The 15,946-nt window shown below is 39.6% G+C and overlaps 1 protein-coding gene across 1 annotated transcript in view; it reads left to right on the forward strand.

The window, feature by feature from the left end:
* SNX9 (sorting nexin 9) overlaps positions 1-15,946 on the forward strand; it is a 93,681-nt gene that overhangs the window by 48,100 nt on the left and 29,635 nt on the right. The window contains exons 5-6 of the mRNA XM_067542478.1: positions 9,007-9,181; positions 11,552-11,705. Of these exons, the coding sequence (XP_067398579.1) occupies positions 9,007-9,181; positions 11,552-11,705 (329 nt within the window). The remainder of the gene's footprint in view (positions 1-9,006; positions 9,182-11,551; positions 11,706-15,946) is intronic.

Consider the following 15,946-nt stretch of genomic DNA (forward strand, 5'->3'; position numbering starts at 1 on the left):
TTTACCGTATGACCAATATCACCAAGGATTACTGTAACTGAAAGATTAGTCAGAAGAAAACTTTTTTTCAGTGTTTGCTGTGTGTGTTTGACAGCACTTTTTGTATAGTCAGTTTCATTGTTTCCTCTATATATAGACAGCTTCCCCTTTTGTTCTCATGTGTATGCGAGGAGGTTCCACTCAGAAGGAGGGGGGAGGAAAAACACATTAAAAATAGGAAAACGTGATTGTAAAACCACAACTGGCAGGAGGCTGTAGGCAGGTATAATATCAAACTCCTTTGACTCGATTTCAAGTTGATAACCTTTTAATTGCCCGAGATAGTGGCTGTTGCATGGTACTTTAGTGGGTGCCTGCCCAACCCTCTTCAGTACCTGCAGTCCTAGAAGGGGTCATAAATCATGAGGGGGGGAGGGGGTTTCCCCCGTGTGTCAGTGAAGACCACCAGCTTGAGACCACTCGGTGTGCCAATTCCAATGGGCAAATGTATTGTATGTCTTAACATTTTTAAAAAGACTTCAGAATTACATAAATTGCTTCAATATTTTATGTGAAAACTATTAGTATTCATTAACACAAAATTTAAAATAACATCATTTACGAGAGGGAACTATCTTGGTGCATGCTAAACCAGATCTATATTTTTAAGTATATTAGAGAGAGATTAGAAACTTGGTCGTCTTCACATCTGCCATGCTTTCCCATCTATACTGAAATAAAAACAATGGAATTTTCTGTATTCCTTCTTCAGCTTTGACTGTTGGCTCACTTCCAGGAACTGTAACCACAATGGATTTCCTGTTATGTAACTAGTGTACTTTATTTATCCAAGAGAGTGTCTGTCTTATGCTACTGAACGATACTCTGTCATTTTATTTGCAAGGAGTTATGTTGGGTCCAATTGTTGTCTATTTGTTAGTAGAATTTAAAAATATGAACTTCAGTACTGCTTTAGCTTTTTGTATTTCATCCAAATATTGACCTATCAACATGATCTTCCTGCTTTTTCTGAAAAGGTATTGCCTGCTTGGTGGGGTCCCGTTGATCTCTGGCACACTTCAAAACGCACGCTTGAAATATAACTATCTTTATTTCATTCTAGTTGGCTCTGTTAAGTAATCCTTATGAATTTTCTCTTTGCTGATCAATAGTTAATGTTACTATAATCCAGGATCTGCCAACAATTCAAATGTACATTTCCTAGTTTCAGTGTTTGTATTCTAGCAGTACAGTTTGTCAGGCGGAAAACTGGCATATAAGATCCCTTTGCGCCTCGCTAACCAGTTATGGGGTTGAAATGCTTGTTGTGCAGTTATATACCTTAACTTTTTTTAAAGAATGTAAACAAATGATTGTTCTATTTGCTTTTTGTATTTTGGGAAGAAACCCCAATGAGATACTTAACTTTGAAATGAGACTACTGTATATGCATATTAACTACATTACAAAAAAGTTGGCCCAAACCAGTATGACATCCCTAGCAAGATATGTATTTATTGGTTTGTTTGCTCATAACAGTAGATATGGCCTACCTTGTTAAAACCAATAAATGCATCTGTAAATTCTCTATATGCATGATAGATCGTAGTATGTGTGGCTACTGAAAAAAGGAGGCCATCAGGTGTATGTTTCCACATACAATAGCAACTCCAGGGACTTATGTTATACATCTTTTTTTAAAAAGACCCCAAAAAAGGACAAAAAATAATTATGGAATGTTTTTCCTTTGGAATATTTTTAAGGGGAAGCAGGATTTTATCTTGAAATAAAAGCTAGAAATACATAGTATGAATAAGATTTATAAGTTCACTAGCTACGGCAGGTTAAAACTTAAAGGCTGCCCTTCCTTGTATTTCAGGCATAAGCTGATCACCAACTGGGGTAGAGGAGAAAACTGTGGCAGTGATTTTACAGTATCAAGTATTCAGCTGTATGTTGGTAATGAGGAGTATTTAGATAAGGTGTGCTTTTAGATGAGTTTTGCTTCCGTTTTCTTGACACTACTTCTCTGATCGGGGCAAAATTATTTCTGTCCAGAAATGATTGAGGCTCTCTTTAGTTCCTGATTAAAATATGAATCCTGCAAGTTCAGCTTCTTGTGACCTGGAAATTTTGTATCTGTTACAAAATTTCTAGGCTTCATTTGACAAAGTTCTATCAAAATAATTAGTGTTTTGCAGAAGTAAATGCTAAAATCTAAAACATTCTTCCATTCTCCATCAGTATCTCCAAGCAGTCACTGTGTCTTCAAAATTTTTGTCTTGGAACAAATCTTTCCATGCATTGTTCAAAGAAAGTTTGAGCTAAATAAAGTTGTCTGGTTTTGAGTTATGAGTGTGTGGGAAGGGGATGTGGAGGTGGAGGGAAATAGATTTATAATTTTTTTTTAACAATAGGAAATCTGTTACTCGTATAACATAACTCAAACCTGGCATGACAACTGGCCTCATTTGTGAATCAAGGCAAATTTAGAAAAAGATTTTGTATCTTTGAAAGTGATTAGCAGTCTGAGTGATTAAAGTCTGAGAGAGGTGCGTGCGTGCGTGCAAGCACAGAAATTCACAATTTGATGATTTGCCTGGGAATAAAAATTGCTAATTTGTTCAAATTTGGAGTAAATTACCTATTGCATGTTAGAGGCTGAGAGGTCTGTAGCAGGGGGAGCCTGCTCTGTCCATATGGTGGAAGGAAGGATTTGGCCAGCATCTGAACTCTCCTTGGGGATGAGGGAAGCAGTGCCACAGCACTTGGACTCCTTTGCATGTTCATGTGGAGAGGTCAGCTGAGCTGCTGGAGTCCTACTGTTAGTCCCATAGAATGCCAGTTGTCTGTATGAAATGTACCTTATCTGTACTCTGCAGTTCGTCTAGGAATGATACCAGTACACAGTTACTCCTAGATACTCTTTTATGTCTCAATGTACATCAGAGAATTCTGCATTGATACTTTCTGATGAAATTCATTTATTGCCTGGATAGTCTAAGGCAGTGGTTCCCAACCTTTTTGGCTCGAGGGCCACAGATATAATTTTCACAACCCTGAAGGGACACCAGTCTCTGCCAGCAACCCCCCGCCCAACTGCAGCCAGACGGAAGGAGTCCTTGCTGATCTCCCGTATCCCTGGCTGCAGCAGGGAAACCGCAAGCATCCCGTAGCCCTGTGCGCGCCACCTGGATCACTAGGCAGTGGCTCCCTTCTGCTGCCAGGGGGATGGGAGATCAGTGCTTCCCTCTCTCTGGCTCCAGCAGGGACCCCAGCGGCTAGGGACCCAGGCAGAGTGCTTTGCCGTGCTGCCTGCTACAGTCGGGGAGGGAAGCACTGATCTCCCATCCCCTTGGCTGCAGCAAGGAGCCTGCACCAGTCTTTTTTCCCCCGTGGAAACATGCTCCACCTGGGTCCTTAGGCAGTGGCTCCCTTCTTCAGCCAGCAGGAGGGGAGCCATGGGTCACTGTGAAAAACGCCACAGGCCACTTTTGGCCCCTGGGCCACAGGTTGGGAATCACTGCTCTCAGGATTTCTGGAGCCCTTCCTCTTTTCATCCTTCTCCCCTTATCGTAAAAAGACATTCCTTCTTAGCCCCTGTGAAAAATAAACACAAATTTCATCCAAAAAGGTTTTGGGGCAGATCCTTAGTTGGTGAAAATTGAAGGCAATGGAGCCATGAGAACACCAGCTGAGTGCCCTTCTGTGTTTAGTGTAAAGGTTGATAAATGAATAATGGAGAAGTTAAGAAATCCTCAGAATAAATTTAACGTAGTTGTAGAGGCTTTACCATGTTGCATATACTATGTGGGTGGTGCTGTGGTTACGTTTAGGGTTTTTTCCATGTACTGTCATTTTAAACTTTTGATTTTCCCAGATACTTATGTAGATACTATACATTTCATGGTATGCACTTCAGAAAATAACCACAATACCCTCGATCCTACACATTGCTAAGTTCACGTGCAAGAGTGCCCATGTTGAGCAGTTGTAGGATTAGGGCATAATGCAGTAATTCACACACTTCACAACACCACTATTCCCTCCCCCCTTAGAAAATATTGCATATGTGCAGTATGGCAGAGTGAAGAGTCCTACAGTAATGTTAATCCATGTTTATTGCCAATGTGTAGTAGTTTGTTAAACCAATATCCTGAAATGTTCTTTTTGACTGACTGTGTACTGCAAAATAGACAGGGGGATGTACAGTGTGGAAGAGTTAACATAATTATAGGGACTATATCTTATGAACTGTACTAAATTTTGCTACCTTCACTCAAGCTTAAAGCTCAAGCTTAACGTTGCATAAATGTGAGTGCATAAAGACTTCATACATACAATTTTATGTTAAAAAATTTTGATGTGCATAACTAACATAACATAAACATAGTCTTATAAGATAATGTAGCATTAAGGGTTGAAATTGTAATTGTTCAAAAATCAGAAAATTCTAAAAAGAACCTAAAGTTTGTCTCCTTTGCATATGCACTAAGTGAGTTATTACAAGATCACACAACTTAATAAATAATTGTAGGGGGTAGTGCAGACAGAAGTTCATGAAATATTTCTTCAGAAAATGAAATATTCCAGTCTGGTATACAAAAGATGCTCTTTTTTCAGAATCCTTTGTAACTTGGTCCAAATTGGTATATATGACCTCTGAAAGCAGAACCACCAATGATACTTTGGTATATTAATTTAAGTTCTAAAAAAAAAAGTGGCAATTCTTAGCACAGCGTATAACAGAAGTTTGCTTCACGAAATGAAAAATTCAGCATTCATAAATGATGATAGTTATGGAATATAGATTGTGAATCTGTTTGTAGCAGGTAGATTCATTGTCCTACATGTTGAAATGGGACAATCACAAAATGGTTACAAGACTGTAAACTTAACTGGACTTATTTCTAAAACAATGAATATTTAACAGCTTATGCTTCTTGCATGCTTTTGTTGTGGGGTTTTACGCTTGCTTTTTTGTTTTCTGTAACATGCCACTGTGGTCTGGAACTTTGCTAGGTTCATCAAGAATGCTTAGACTCTGGCAGCAGTGACAATCCCACCAGCCTTGTATAAAAGTGTTTTGCCTTGCATGCCATGCATGTTTATGATGCTGTGAGGTATGTGGCATGCATTGCACTGATCTGCCTCACTGCAGAAGTGAGTTTGCTACATTGTACCAAAAGCTGCCATGCATTCTCCTCGGCCCCCCTGCTTTTGTTCTTCTTGTTCACTGAGCACTTCTTATTTTAAGGTAGACTCTTTGGCACCTGTCACTCAGACTGGTAATGTGGAAAACCTTAACCAGTCACCTCCTTCAACTCATCTTACAAGACAGGTAAAAAACAAAACAATCCTCCCCCTCAACCCTCCCCCCCCATCCTTTATTACCATGTAAAAATACTTGATCCCTTTCCCCCACACAATTTTTCTTTTCATCTTCACGATTACATGAATCTATATAACTTCATGAACAAGGAAGTGGGAGTAGACCAGAAGATAAAAAAGGCATTCATTCTGTCCTGTGCTGGACTAGCCCAATTCCCTTCCCATCCCATCAGTCATTTTTCCTGCTTATGCTGAAAGGAAGTATACTCAGCCACATCTATCTTTCTTCCATTAAATAAATAAATAAAGGAAGGAAGCTCTCAGGAGGAAAACTGTAGCCTGGAACAAGGGCTCAGAATCTCAGTAGCCTGTCCTATTCCCTCACAGGAGGCAACTCTGCTTTTTCCTCCTGCATTCTTACTTTTTTCTATCCCTCTGAATGTATGGCTTTTTGGATCTACCCGCACTGGTCTCTCTTGACAGTGTGCAGATGACCCTCTTGACCCTCATTCTTTTTAGCAGGCCACTCAATATAATATATTTGTTTCTCCAATGTTCTGCACCAGAGGTTAGATTTCCTGTGCTACCCACTCCCTGGATTCTTTGCTCTCCCTTCTGTCAGTCTTCCCACCACTGAGCTGAGCACTGTCAACTAGCTGAGCAGTGTACAAGTAAATGAGAATTATGCAAGCAGTCCTTTCCTAGGGGCTGCATACATACTGTCCTGGAGGCTGGCTTTCCCAAATCATTGCTCCTAGTATGTACGCTCCCTTTTAGTCAGCATCTCAGGCGCTCCACTGTGACCCTGACTGTGTGTCTCTTTGCCTGCCTAAACATGTACCAAATAACCAAATAACAAATTCAGATTCCACAAATTACAAATGATTTCCCTTAATATGAATCAGAACAACAATGTGTCAGATCAGAGCCCCAGATCTATCACTCTGCATGATGCTGGCCTGGCATGGAGCCAAATAGATGGCACTCTTTCTAGCTCAAAGGCCTTCCATCACAAGTATCCAGTCATCCTCCTAGGAGGCACATTTTTCCCCCTGGGTAGATTCTTAGCTGGTTCCCTGTATGATAATTGATCCCGACTGATTTGAGAACTGGTTTTACCATCCAACATTTGCAGAAATTTCATTAGCGTACAGCCTACTTAGTTAAGTGCGTGTACCTCTGTGTAAAGAAGACACTTGCACGGCCCCCATTCTCATAGGTTCTGAGCACCTCCAAAGTATTGCAAAGGTTCCCTAATCTAGGCAGGGTTTGTGTATGTGAAGACATTTTGAGGGAAAGCTAAAGCAAAGAATTGAGTTCCACATTGTCCTGAAAGTGGTGAGGTCCATGATCGTTCTTTGCTGTTGTGGGAATGAATTCCACAGTCTAGGTCCAGTTCCTTTCACTCTCCTGGACTTGTAAGCCTCCCTGTGTTGATAGACAGTTTCTTTGTTCTGGCGGGAGGTGCTGGTGGAAAGAGGTGACATCCCAGATACTATAACTATCTGCATTTCTCATGGAGGGTTTGAATGTCAAAGCCAGAGCCCTTTAACTGGACTGTGTGCATTAATTGATGGAGTCAGTGCGGAGCCTAGAGCACTGGATTGAGGTGTTAACAGCAACCTATGCTCTAAGTAGATGGTCAACTAACTGCATTTTGTGCTAGCTGGAGCTTTAGGAAGTGTGACTTCATTTAGACATCCAAGTTGCAGTAATGGAGTTGGCATGTCATGAATGTGTGGATTACCACCTTCGCCAGCCTGGTGTTGGATAGGATGGGGTGCAATCTTGAAAGTGAGCTGTTTTTATTAACGTGACTATTTTGGCATTCGGTAAGACGGAGGAGTCTAAAAGGACTCCATGGCTGCAGGCTGGCTGCAGTCCATGTGATTTAAAATTCACAGTTATGATAGTCATACCTTTTTCCCTGTATCTGTTTGCACTAGCAAGACTTGGTATTTCTGCTATTTTTATTAATATTGTCCATAGTAGTAACTTTTTTTTTTTTTTATGTTTTGGGATTTCCTTAGAGTTGATTTCCTCCACGGGTGACGTTTGAGGATTAAAACATAGAAAAGTAGTTATTTTAACAAGTTTTCTGTTCAGCTACACAAACCTTTTTCTCTTGTCAAAGACCCAGATAAGCATAGAGCATTGATATAGTCATGGATAAACATAGACTTAAAACTGTCCAAAAAAAAAAAAAAAAGAAAAGAAAAGTGGGGAGGATCTACTTCCCATATCATACCACCTGTCATTTTTAGTTATCACTCCTTGAGGGTGCAGTATGGTTGCAGTTGGAGAATTTAAACAATTAACATACCCATTCATATGCATTCACTCCATCCTCCTACCTGCTGTGAATTCCCCGGCCACCCCACCAATGCAGCTATTGGAGTCAACATTTGAACTCTCAAATGAAAAATAGCATGCTAACTAGTATGAGGCTGTCATTCATCACAACTTCACAAGTTTTTAAAATCCTTCCAGACTGCATCTTCAAACTGGCCTGCACATAAATCCTCAGGATTAGATGTCTGAAAAGTTTCAACTTCTAAAGAGATATTTGTGCACAAAATAGTATTTTGTATTCTTTCCATGCTTGAGATAAAATATTTCAATCTCTCATAACTCAAATAATGAAGCAGATTTTGCTGAGACTTTGCAGTAAAAGAAATTTGCTTTTAAGATATGATCAAGCATGGAAAATGTCCGCTGACAAAAAGTGCACGTGTGTGTTTACATATAAATTTATGATCATGTGGAAAACTGTGCAAAGGGTGGAGGTGGCCAGGAGAAGTTGACAGTGTTTTGTAATGGAGATCTTAATGAAACCTACCCTAGCAAATGCTGTAGGTAGTCAGTATTATAGTATGGTAGAAATTCATTGCTAGGGGTTGCCCAATTGGGATGTTACTCTGTGACAGAACGGTTGGTTGCATTCACTACTTTCCAGAATCTATGCAAAACACAAGGATTTCTACCCGAATTCTGAATTGTCTTGTTCTTCTCTTTGTCAGAAAATAAACATAACTGACTGTCAGGTTGTCTTTTGCCCTTTAAATGTAATATCTCTGGCGAGAGTTCTTCTTTGCACATAAGTCAACATTTACGTGTTTTCTCAAAGCACAAAACACATAGGAAAATTTTATTTAGCTTTTAATATTTGTGATTATAGTGTTAGTAAAACTAACTCACTGAAATAAAGGTAGCAAACACTCATTCAGGAATTGGTGCAATAAACCTCATATAAAAATGTCAAGTCTTGGATTTTTCTTTGATCTGCACATACTTTCAGGGCAACTGAAGATAACTGCTGTGGATAATAAGAGTGCTATAGAAAATTGCTGGAACCAGTAATTTACTGATTTACCTTTGAGCGGTTAAAGCAATACTGCTTTCAGTGATGTCTCAATGTCACAGCAGTGGAAAATTAATTATAATCCATCTAGGTACTTATACTGCAGGTGAGGACCATATGAGCATCTGAGATTTGCCTTGATTGGCTTGGGAAGTCACAGCTAAGTACTGAGCATGGAAAAGTTCTAGCCTTTTCTTTTCTTTTCTTTTCTTTTTTTTAAAGGGATTTTGGTCTCTCCAAGTGATGGTGAAGATTTAGGATGCATTTCTCCTTGTTTCTTCAGCAGTTCCTCCTTTTTTAAAATTATTTTTCTCCTTTTTATTTATACGTTGTAGGTCAACAGTGCCCATGACCCCTGGTCAAACTGGAAATCTGGAAACGTGGACAATGCAACTTCTGGTGACAGCTGGGCAACCAAACCTGAAAGTGCAGCTGGGCAGAAAAACACTACTTCAAACAACTGGGAGGGAGCAGCACAATTTGGGCATCCGCAGGCCTATCAAGGGCCAGGTCAGCTAAATGCTCACATAAAAGATTTGTTCAGTCTCTAAATAATCTGGACTAGAGTGGTGATATACATGAGGATTAGCTGTATAGTACAGTCCCTTTTCTATACTATAAAAAGTTTATAAACATAGCTAACATTCACATAGTAGGACAGCGTAGGCGCGTTACTCAATGAGGAGGGAAAGACCATTACAGAAAATGCAGCAATGGCCAAAGTGCTAAATAGCTTTTTTTTAATTCTGTTTTAACCAGAAAGGTTAGCAGTGATTGAACCACTAACATAATGAACATCAGTGTAAATGAGGAAGGATCTGAGGCTAAAATAGAGAAAGAACAAGTTAAGAATTACTTACACAGGTTAGATATCTTTGTCAGCCATAATCTTTAAGTTCAAATACATTCTAGAATACTTAAGGACCTGGCTGAAGAGACCTCTGAGCCATTAGCAATTATATTGAGAACTTGTGGAGGACAGGAGAGATTCTGGAGGACTGGAAAAGGGCAAATATAGTATCTATCTATAAAAATGGGAATAAGGATGACACAGGAAATTATAGACCAGTCAATTTAACTTTTGGTACCCAGAAAGATAATGGAGCAAATCAAACAATGCATTTGTAAGCATCTGGAAGAAGATAAGGTGATAACAGTCAACATGGATTTGTCAAGAACAAATCATGTCAAACCAACCTAATATCCTTCTTTGACAGGGTAACCAGCCTTGTGGATGGGGGGGGAAGCAGTGAATGTGACATATCTTGACTTTAATAAGGCTTTTGATACTGTCTCACATGACCTTCTCCTAAGTAAACTGGGAAGTATAGCTTAGAACCTATAATAAGGTGGGTGCACAACTGGTTGAAAAACTACTCGGAGAATAGTCATCAGTGCTTCCCAGTCAAGCTGGAAGGTCATATGGGAAAGAGGGGTCTCCACAGGGATCTGTTCTGGTTCTGGTTCTATTCAATATTTAATAAATGATTTAGATAACGGCATGGAGAATACGCTTACAAAGTTTGCAGATGATACCAAGCTGGGAGAGGTTGAAAGTGCTTTGGAGGACAGTAGTAGAATTCAAAATGATCTTGACAAACTGGAGAAATGGATAGGATGTAATAAATAGGATGAAATTCAATAAGGAGAAAACAAAGTATTATATATAGGAAAGAATAATCAATTGCACAGATACAAAATGGGAAATGACTGTCCAGGAGGGAGTACTGGAGAAAAGGATATGGGAGTTATAGTGGATCACAAACTAAATATGAGTTAACAATGTAATACTGTTGCAAAAAAAGTGAACATCTGGGATGTATTAGCAGCAGTGATGTAATCAAGACACGAAAAGTAATTCTTCCACTCTACTCAACCATAAGGCCTCAGCTAGAATAGTGTGTCTAGTTCTGGGCACCATACTTTCGGAATGAGGTGGACAAATTGGAGAATCTCCAGCAGAGAGCAACGAAAATGAACAAAGGTCTAGAAATCATGATCTACAAGGAAAGATTGAAAAAATTGGGTTTGTTTAGTCTGGAGAAGAGAAGACTGAGGGCAGGCGGAGGTGATACTAATCTTCAAGCATAGAAAAGGTTGCTCTAAAGAGGAGGGTAATAAAATATTCTTTGTCCACTGAGGACAGCACAAGAAGTAATGGGTTTCAATTGCAGCAAGGGAGATTTAGGTTAGACATTAGGAAGAACTTCCTAACTGTAAGGTAGTTAAACACTGGAACAAATTACCATGGGAGGTTGTAGAATCTGTCATGGGAGGTTTTTAAAAAACAGTTGGACAAACACCTGTCAGGGATGGTTTAGATAATACTTACTCCTGCCTCAGTGCAAGGGACCAGATAAAACGACGTATTGAGGTCCCTTCTAGTCCTACATGAGTAAAGAGCAGAATCGCAGACATGTTGTTCAGCTCTCATAGCTGGATCTTTGTGGGCAACATACAACTTTAAATCTGTGTTTTTCCTTTTCTTCCAGGGTGTGGCCAGTAATACAGCCCTCCTATTTTTAAGCAGCCAGCATTTCAAAGAACTTTCTAGTCTTTTTAACACTGGAAGCCTAGACAAAGAGAAGGTTTTGTATTTCAGGCATGTTAACTGGGACAGTGTCAATTAATTAAGTATCCAATTAAAGAAAATATTAGTGCATTAAGGCAATCTATTTAATAGATTTGTATTGTATTTTATTTAGATGTCTAGGTGTTTTTTTGGGATACATTTTAAATGAGTAGCCAAAAAAAACTGGGCTGAATTAGTTCTTAATTTTTTCTTTTGAATATTGCAGGACATTCTTTGGCTTAGCAAAGTTTTTTTTTCTTTTTTAATTTATTTTTTTTAAAACTCCCTTTACCCTTCTCCTCCTTCAGCGGCTGCTGATGACGACGATTGGGATGATGACTGGGATGACCCAAAATCAACGTCACCATCTTACATTGGCTATAAGGAGAGTGAATCTTCTGAGGCAGGGGGCCCACAGCGTGGAAATACTCGTGCAGCTGCCATGAAATTACCACTTAACAAGTAATGATGAGCAAACTGGGAAAAATAATACTCTAATCTCTAACATATTGAATATTGGGGCAAAGTTAAGGTTGTAAAAGTTTATTTGAACAGGAATTCTTCCCCTTCTTCCCCCCCACACACATACGACTTTGTCCTTCCACTTAAATGTGCAGCGTGGGTGGTTGATGTGGAGGTGCGTCACAAATTCAGCATTAACACTTCACAGATAGAGAAAGATAAGTTGTCGGAGGATAACTGACAACACGTGATGTAGCCATGTGTCTCTGGTGTGGTGTTTGCATCCAACTGACTCATGAGTTTCCAGGATACTTATTGCCTTTCTCAACCTTAAGGCCTGTTCTACACCTAAAGCTTAGGTTGACCTAACTCTGTCGCTCAGGGTGTTGACCCCCAAAAGACATCATTAAGCCACCCTAAGTGCTGGTGTAGACACCACTAGGTCAACGGAAGAATTCTTCTGTTGACCAACCTACTGCCTCTTAAGGGAGTAGATTTACTATAATGATGGAAGTACCCCTTGCATCACTGTAGCAAGTGTCTGCACTACAAATGCTACAGCAGTGTCGCTGCAGTGCTGCAGCTGTGCCACTATAGTGCTTGTAGTGTAGATATACCCGAAGTCTTTTAAGTTGATGGTATTTTCTTGTGCATTTAATGATCTTATCAGATGAGATCTCTTATCGACGGAATAGGAGTGACTGTGCATGCTGCGCCAGAGTGCCCTACCATTGTACTGCAGCCCTGACCTAAGACTATCTCTAGGAACGGAAATGGTTCAGTCTTTGGCATCACACTGCCAACTCATCAAAGGTTCCAGTTCTGGTAGTATTGCAGTACCAGTTCGTTAGGAACCAGAGTGAAATTAGAAGCTAATTTTACATTGGCTGCTGAATGGCCATCAGTTGCTACTGATTTAGGGACCAGCTTTAAACTAACAACCTAGAGCTGGAAGATTGTATTACTCCATAATCTTCTGAGCCTTGCAATCTCCCCTATGTTCCTTTTTTCTGTCTAAGATGTGAAGTCAAGTACAATCAATTACACTGTACAACACTGTTGTTTTCAAGAGTTAGTGTATCACAGAATTCCCTTCTCCCCTTCTTTTGAAAGATCTCTTCCCCTCTCCATCTATGCTTAAAAGGAACTATTGGGGTTCAGCCCTTCAGCATTCAGTGAGTCACAGTTTGTTGCCCTTTATGCCAAATTTGCACTGGTGTAACTCTAGTGGAGTCATTGGAATATATCTGTAATTGGTGCAATTCTATTTACTCCAGATATGCCAAATTGATAGTGGTATAACTGGGAGCAGGATTTGGCCTTGCATCTTGTCATATGTTAATATTCCCATGCAGCTATGTCATGGCCTTTGTGGTTTTAAATATAGGAGGAAAAATAAACTTAGTGTAAGGATGCACATGTCCCAGTTTTTTTAATCAGTCTTTAAATATTTTTATTTTAAAACTTTTTGAAAGATATTCGCACAATTGCAGGTTTTAAGGTCTAAGACTGTGTACACGCTGCAGTGTAAAGCCTGGGTTAGAACTCGAGCTAGCAGACCCTGGGTTCGTTGACTTAAGGCTTGAGCATCTACAGTCATTTGTAGCTGCATGTTAGGAACTGTTGAATCCTGGGTCCCAACCTAGGGCTCCAGTGTCTTGCGCATTATGCAGGCCCAAGCCCATATCCCAGACATCTTAGCGCCCTTCCAAAATGTGGCCACTCTGGCCCTTTGTTCATGGTGCAGTGTGGGAACATTTGACTGTCCAGAGGACAAAGAAAGTCAGCCTGCAGGATTGTGGGATACTTTTGATAGCCTCTCAGAGAATAAGTCCAGTGAGGCTGCATCTATACTGCAAAGCAATAGGGCTTGAACCCTGGGTCCTGGTTTGACTCAGGCTTGGACCCTCCACCCCTGGAGCTTCCTGGGACCTGGGTCTGAGGTGTGAATCAGCATGATTTGCGCATAGCCTAAAGGGGGGTTACACTTGAGCCTGAGTTCGAACCCTGGGCTTACTTTACGGTGTGGTGGTGCTGTGGAAGAGGCAAAAAGAGTCTTGCAGAATTTTGGCCACTCAGTGTTCAGTTGTCAATCCTGTTAATGTAGAAATGGATGTTGCATTACCCCAACCTGGGGTAAGGTCCGCTAACCTATTTTCTATGTCACAAGGGATTTTTTAAAAATGTATTAGTTTAAAGCATTTTATTTTGTTCTCAGCATCCTGATGTCAGTTTCCTGGGAATAGCAGCAACAACAAAGCTATCATAACTCCCATATAAATACAGAGGCTGAGTGCTGTTTTTAAAAAAAGTCTGTCTCTTGTCTCTCAAAGAAGAAAAATCAAATTTAAAAAATGTAGGAAAATATTTAAACTACTTACTTACTTAATAGTTTTTAATACCCATTGATATGCATGGAAAAAAAGTTCTCCAGTCCAGCTTGTGTGAATCCACTGCATTTCTATGCAATCAATACTTTTTAAAAAAAAAAAAAATCAAGGGCTCAGACTAGCTAATGTTTGTTTTTAAGCTCTCCAAGGATCTTTCATAATGTAATTAACAAAAAAAAATCCATTGAAAATAGAAAATATTTTGTGCTTAAAGATATTTACTATTCAAGTTATAATATAATTTAGTGTTCTCATCACTTTTTTTAATACAGATTTACCCGTTGTCATTTCCACGCAGAGTCAGTGCTAGGCATAAACAGACTAACCAATTGCTTTGGGTCCCAAGCAGCTCAAGGGGACTCCCTATTAATTATAAGTAAAGTATGTGTCGTGTGGGGGGGCGGACCCCAAAAATTTTCCTACTTAGGCCACCCAATGGGCTAGCACTGGCACTGTTTTCAGGTCTTTGTTTATGTCTATGCCAACGATTCCCAACCTTTTTGAGTGTGCAGACCCCTTTTCAACCTCCAAACCTTTAGCGGACCACCACATGCTATTAGTTGTAAAATAAATTACAGTAGTTTAGAAACTATATGAAATTTATTTTTTATTTGAAATTGTACATTTCCTCGGTGAGGATGTTTTTTTTTTTTCCGCGGCCCCCTGTAATAGCCTCACAGACCACCAGGGGTCCATGGACCACAGGTTGGGAACCACTGTTGCTATCCTGCATATTTTAAGGGTCATGTACTTTAGCAATGAGCGTTGCACATCTGGGATACTCTCCTTTTCTTAGTTTGGTTTTTAATCTAAATAAGACTAGCTTCCTTTACCTAGCTTTCAGGCTTCAGACACCATAAACAATACTCCTAAAGAACAGATTATTGGCTCTTGCTAGCTCTTGATTTCTTTGTGTTGATAATAGATAAGTTAGAACAAAAAGTTTTTTGGATGTTTTTGTTTTTTAAATAGCTTAAGTGCAGTGCTTAGCTTTCATACACAATTCCATACATACACTTGTCACTTCATTCTGAATGAATACCTCTTTTTGGACTAAGAATTGTTCATGTTTTTCTTTATCATGTTTATCTGTTATTCCTTATAGCTATAACCAGAGTGGCTATTTTTAGAGTCCCGCACGGATACTAAATTTATATCTGCATCCATCTTTGGTCCACAAATATCCACAGATTTGCAGGGCTCTGGATATTTAAAGTAAATCAGGTTGTGAGCACAAGACTTCTGCAATCAATGACAAAGGCCCCAATCTGGCAAATACAAAATTAACTTTCCTCATATGAGAAGTCCCATTGTCTTCAGTGAGACTGCTCATGAGCATAAAGTTATGTGCGTGTATAAACATTGGTAGGATTGGGGCCTTTGTCACTGTACTGCAAGAGGGATAGCTTATGTTGAGTAACTATTCTGATTCTTTGGATTTGTACCTTTTGAAAATACTGAGCTGAAATCTACAACCTTTCTTCATGTGAATAATCCTTGCTCAAGCAAGTGGTTTAACTGACTTTAATGAGACTACTTGCACGAATGTGCATTGGAGAATCAGGCCTGGTTTAGACTTCCTGTAATAACTATATTTACTTTTCGTGTTTAAGGTTAGTCCAAGTCTTAAAACAGAATGAAATCTCATCTAGGGCCAAATAGAGTATACCTCCCCCCCCCCCCCGCCGGAATAATAAATAGAAGCCTGTTGTTCACTTATACCTATCATTGGCTTGGAGAAGTTGTTAAGTAGTTCTAATTGAATGTCAGTGGAATACAAAACAGAGACAGAATAATGATTCCTGCTATGTAAATAATAGGACAAGCCCTGAATTTATGGGAAACTAAAGA

This window comes from Emydura macquarii, unplaced genomic scaffold (assembly GCF_026122565.2).
Source record: "Emydura macquarii macquarii isolate MOO-44397 ecotype Brisbane River unplaced genomic scaffold, CSIRO-AGI_Emac_v2 contig_705, whole genome shotgun sequence".
Classification (NCBI taxonomy): domain Eukaryota; kingdom Metazoa; phylum Chordata; order Testudines; family Chelidae; genus Emydura; species Emydura macquarii.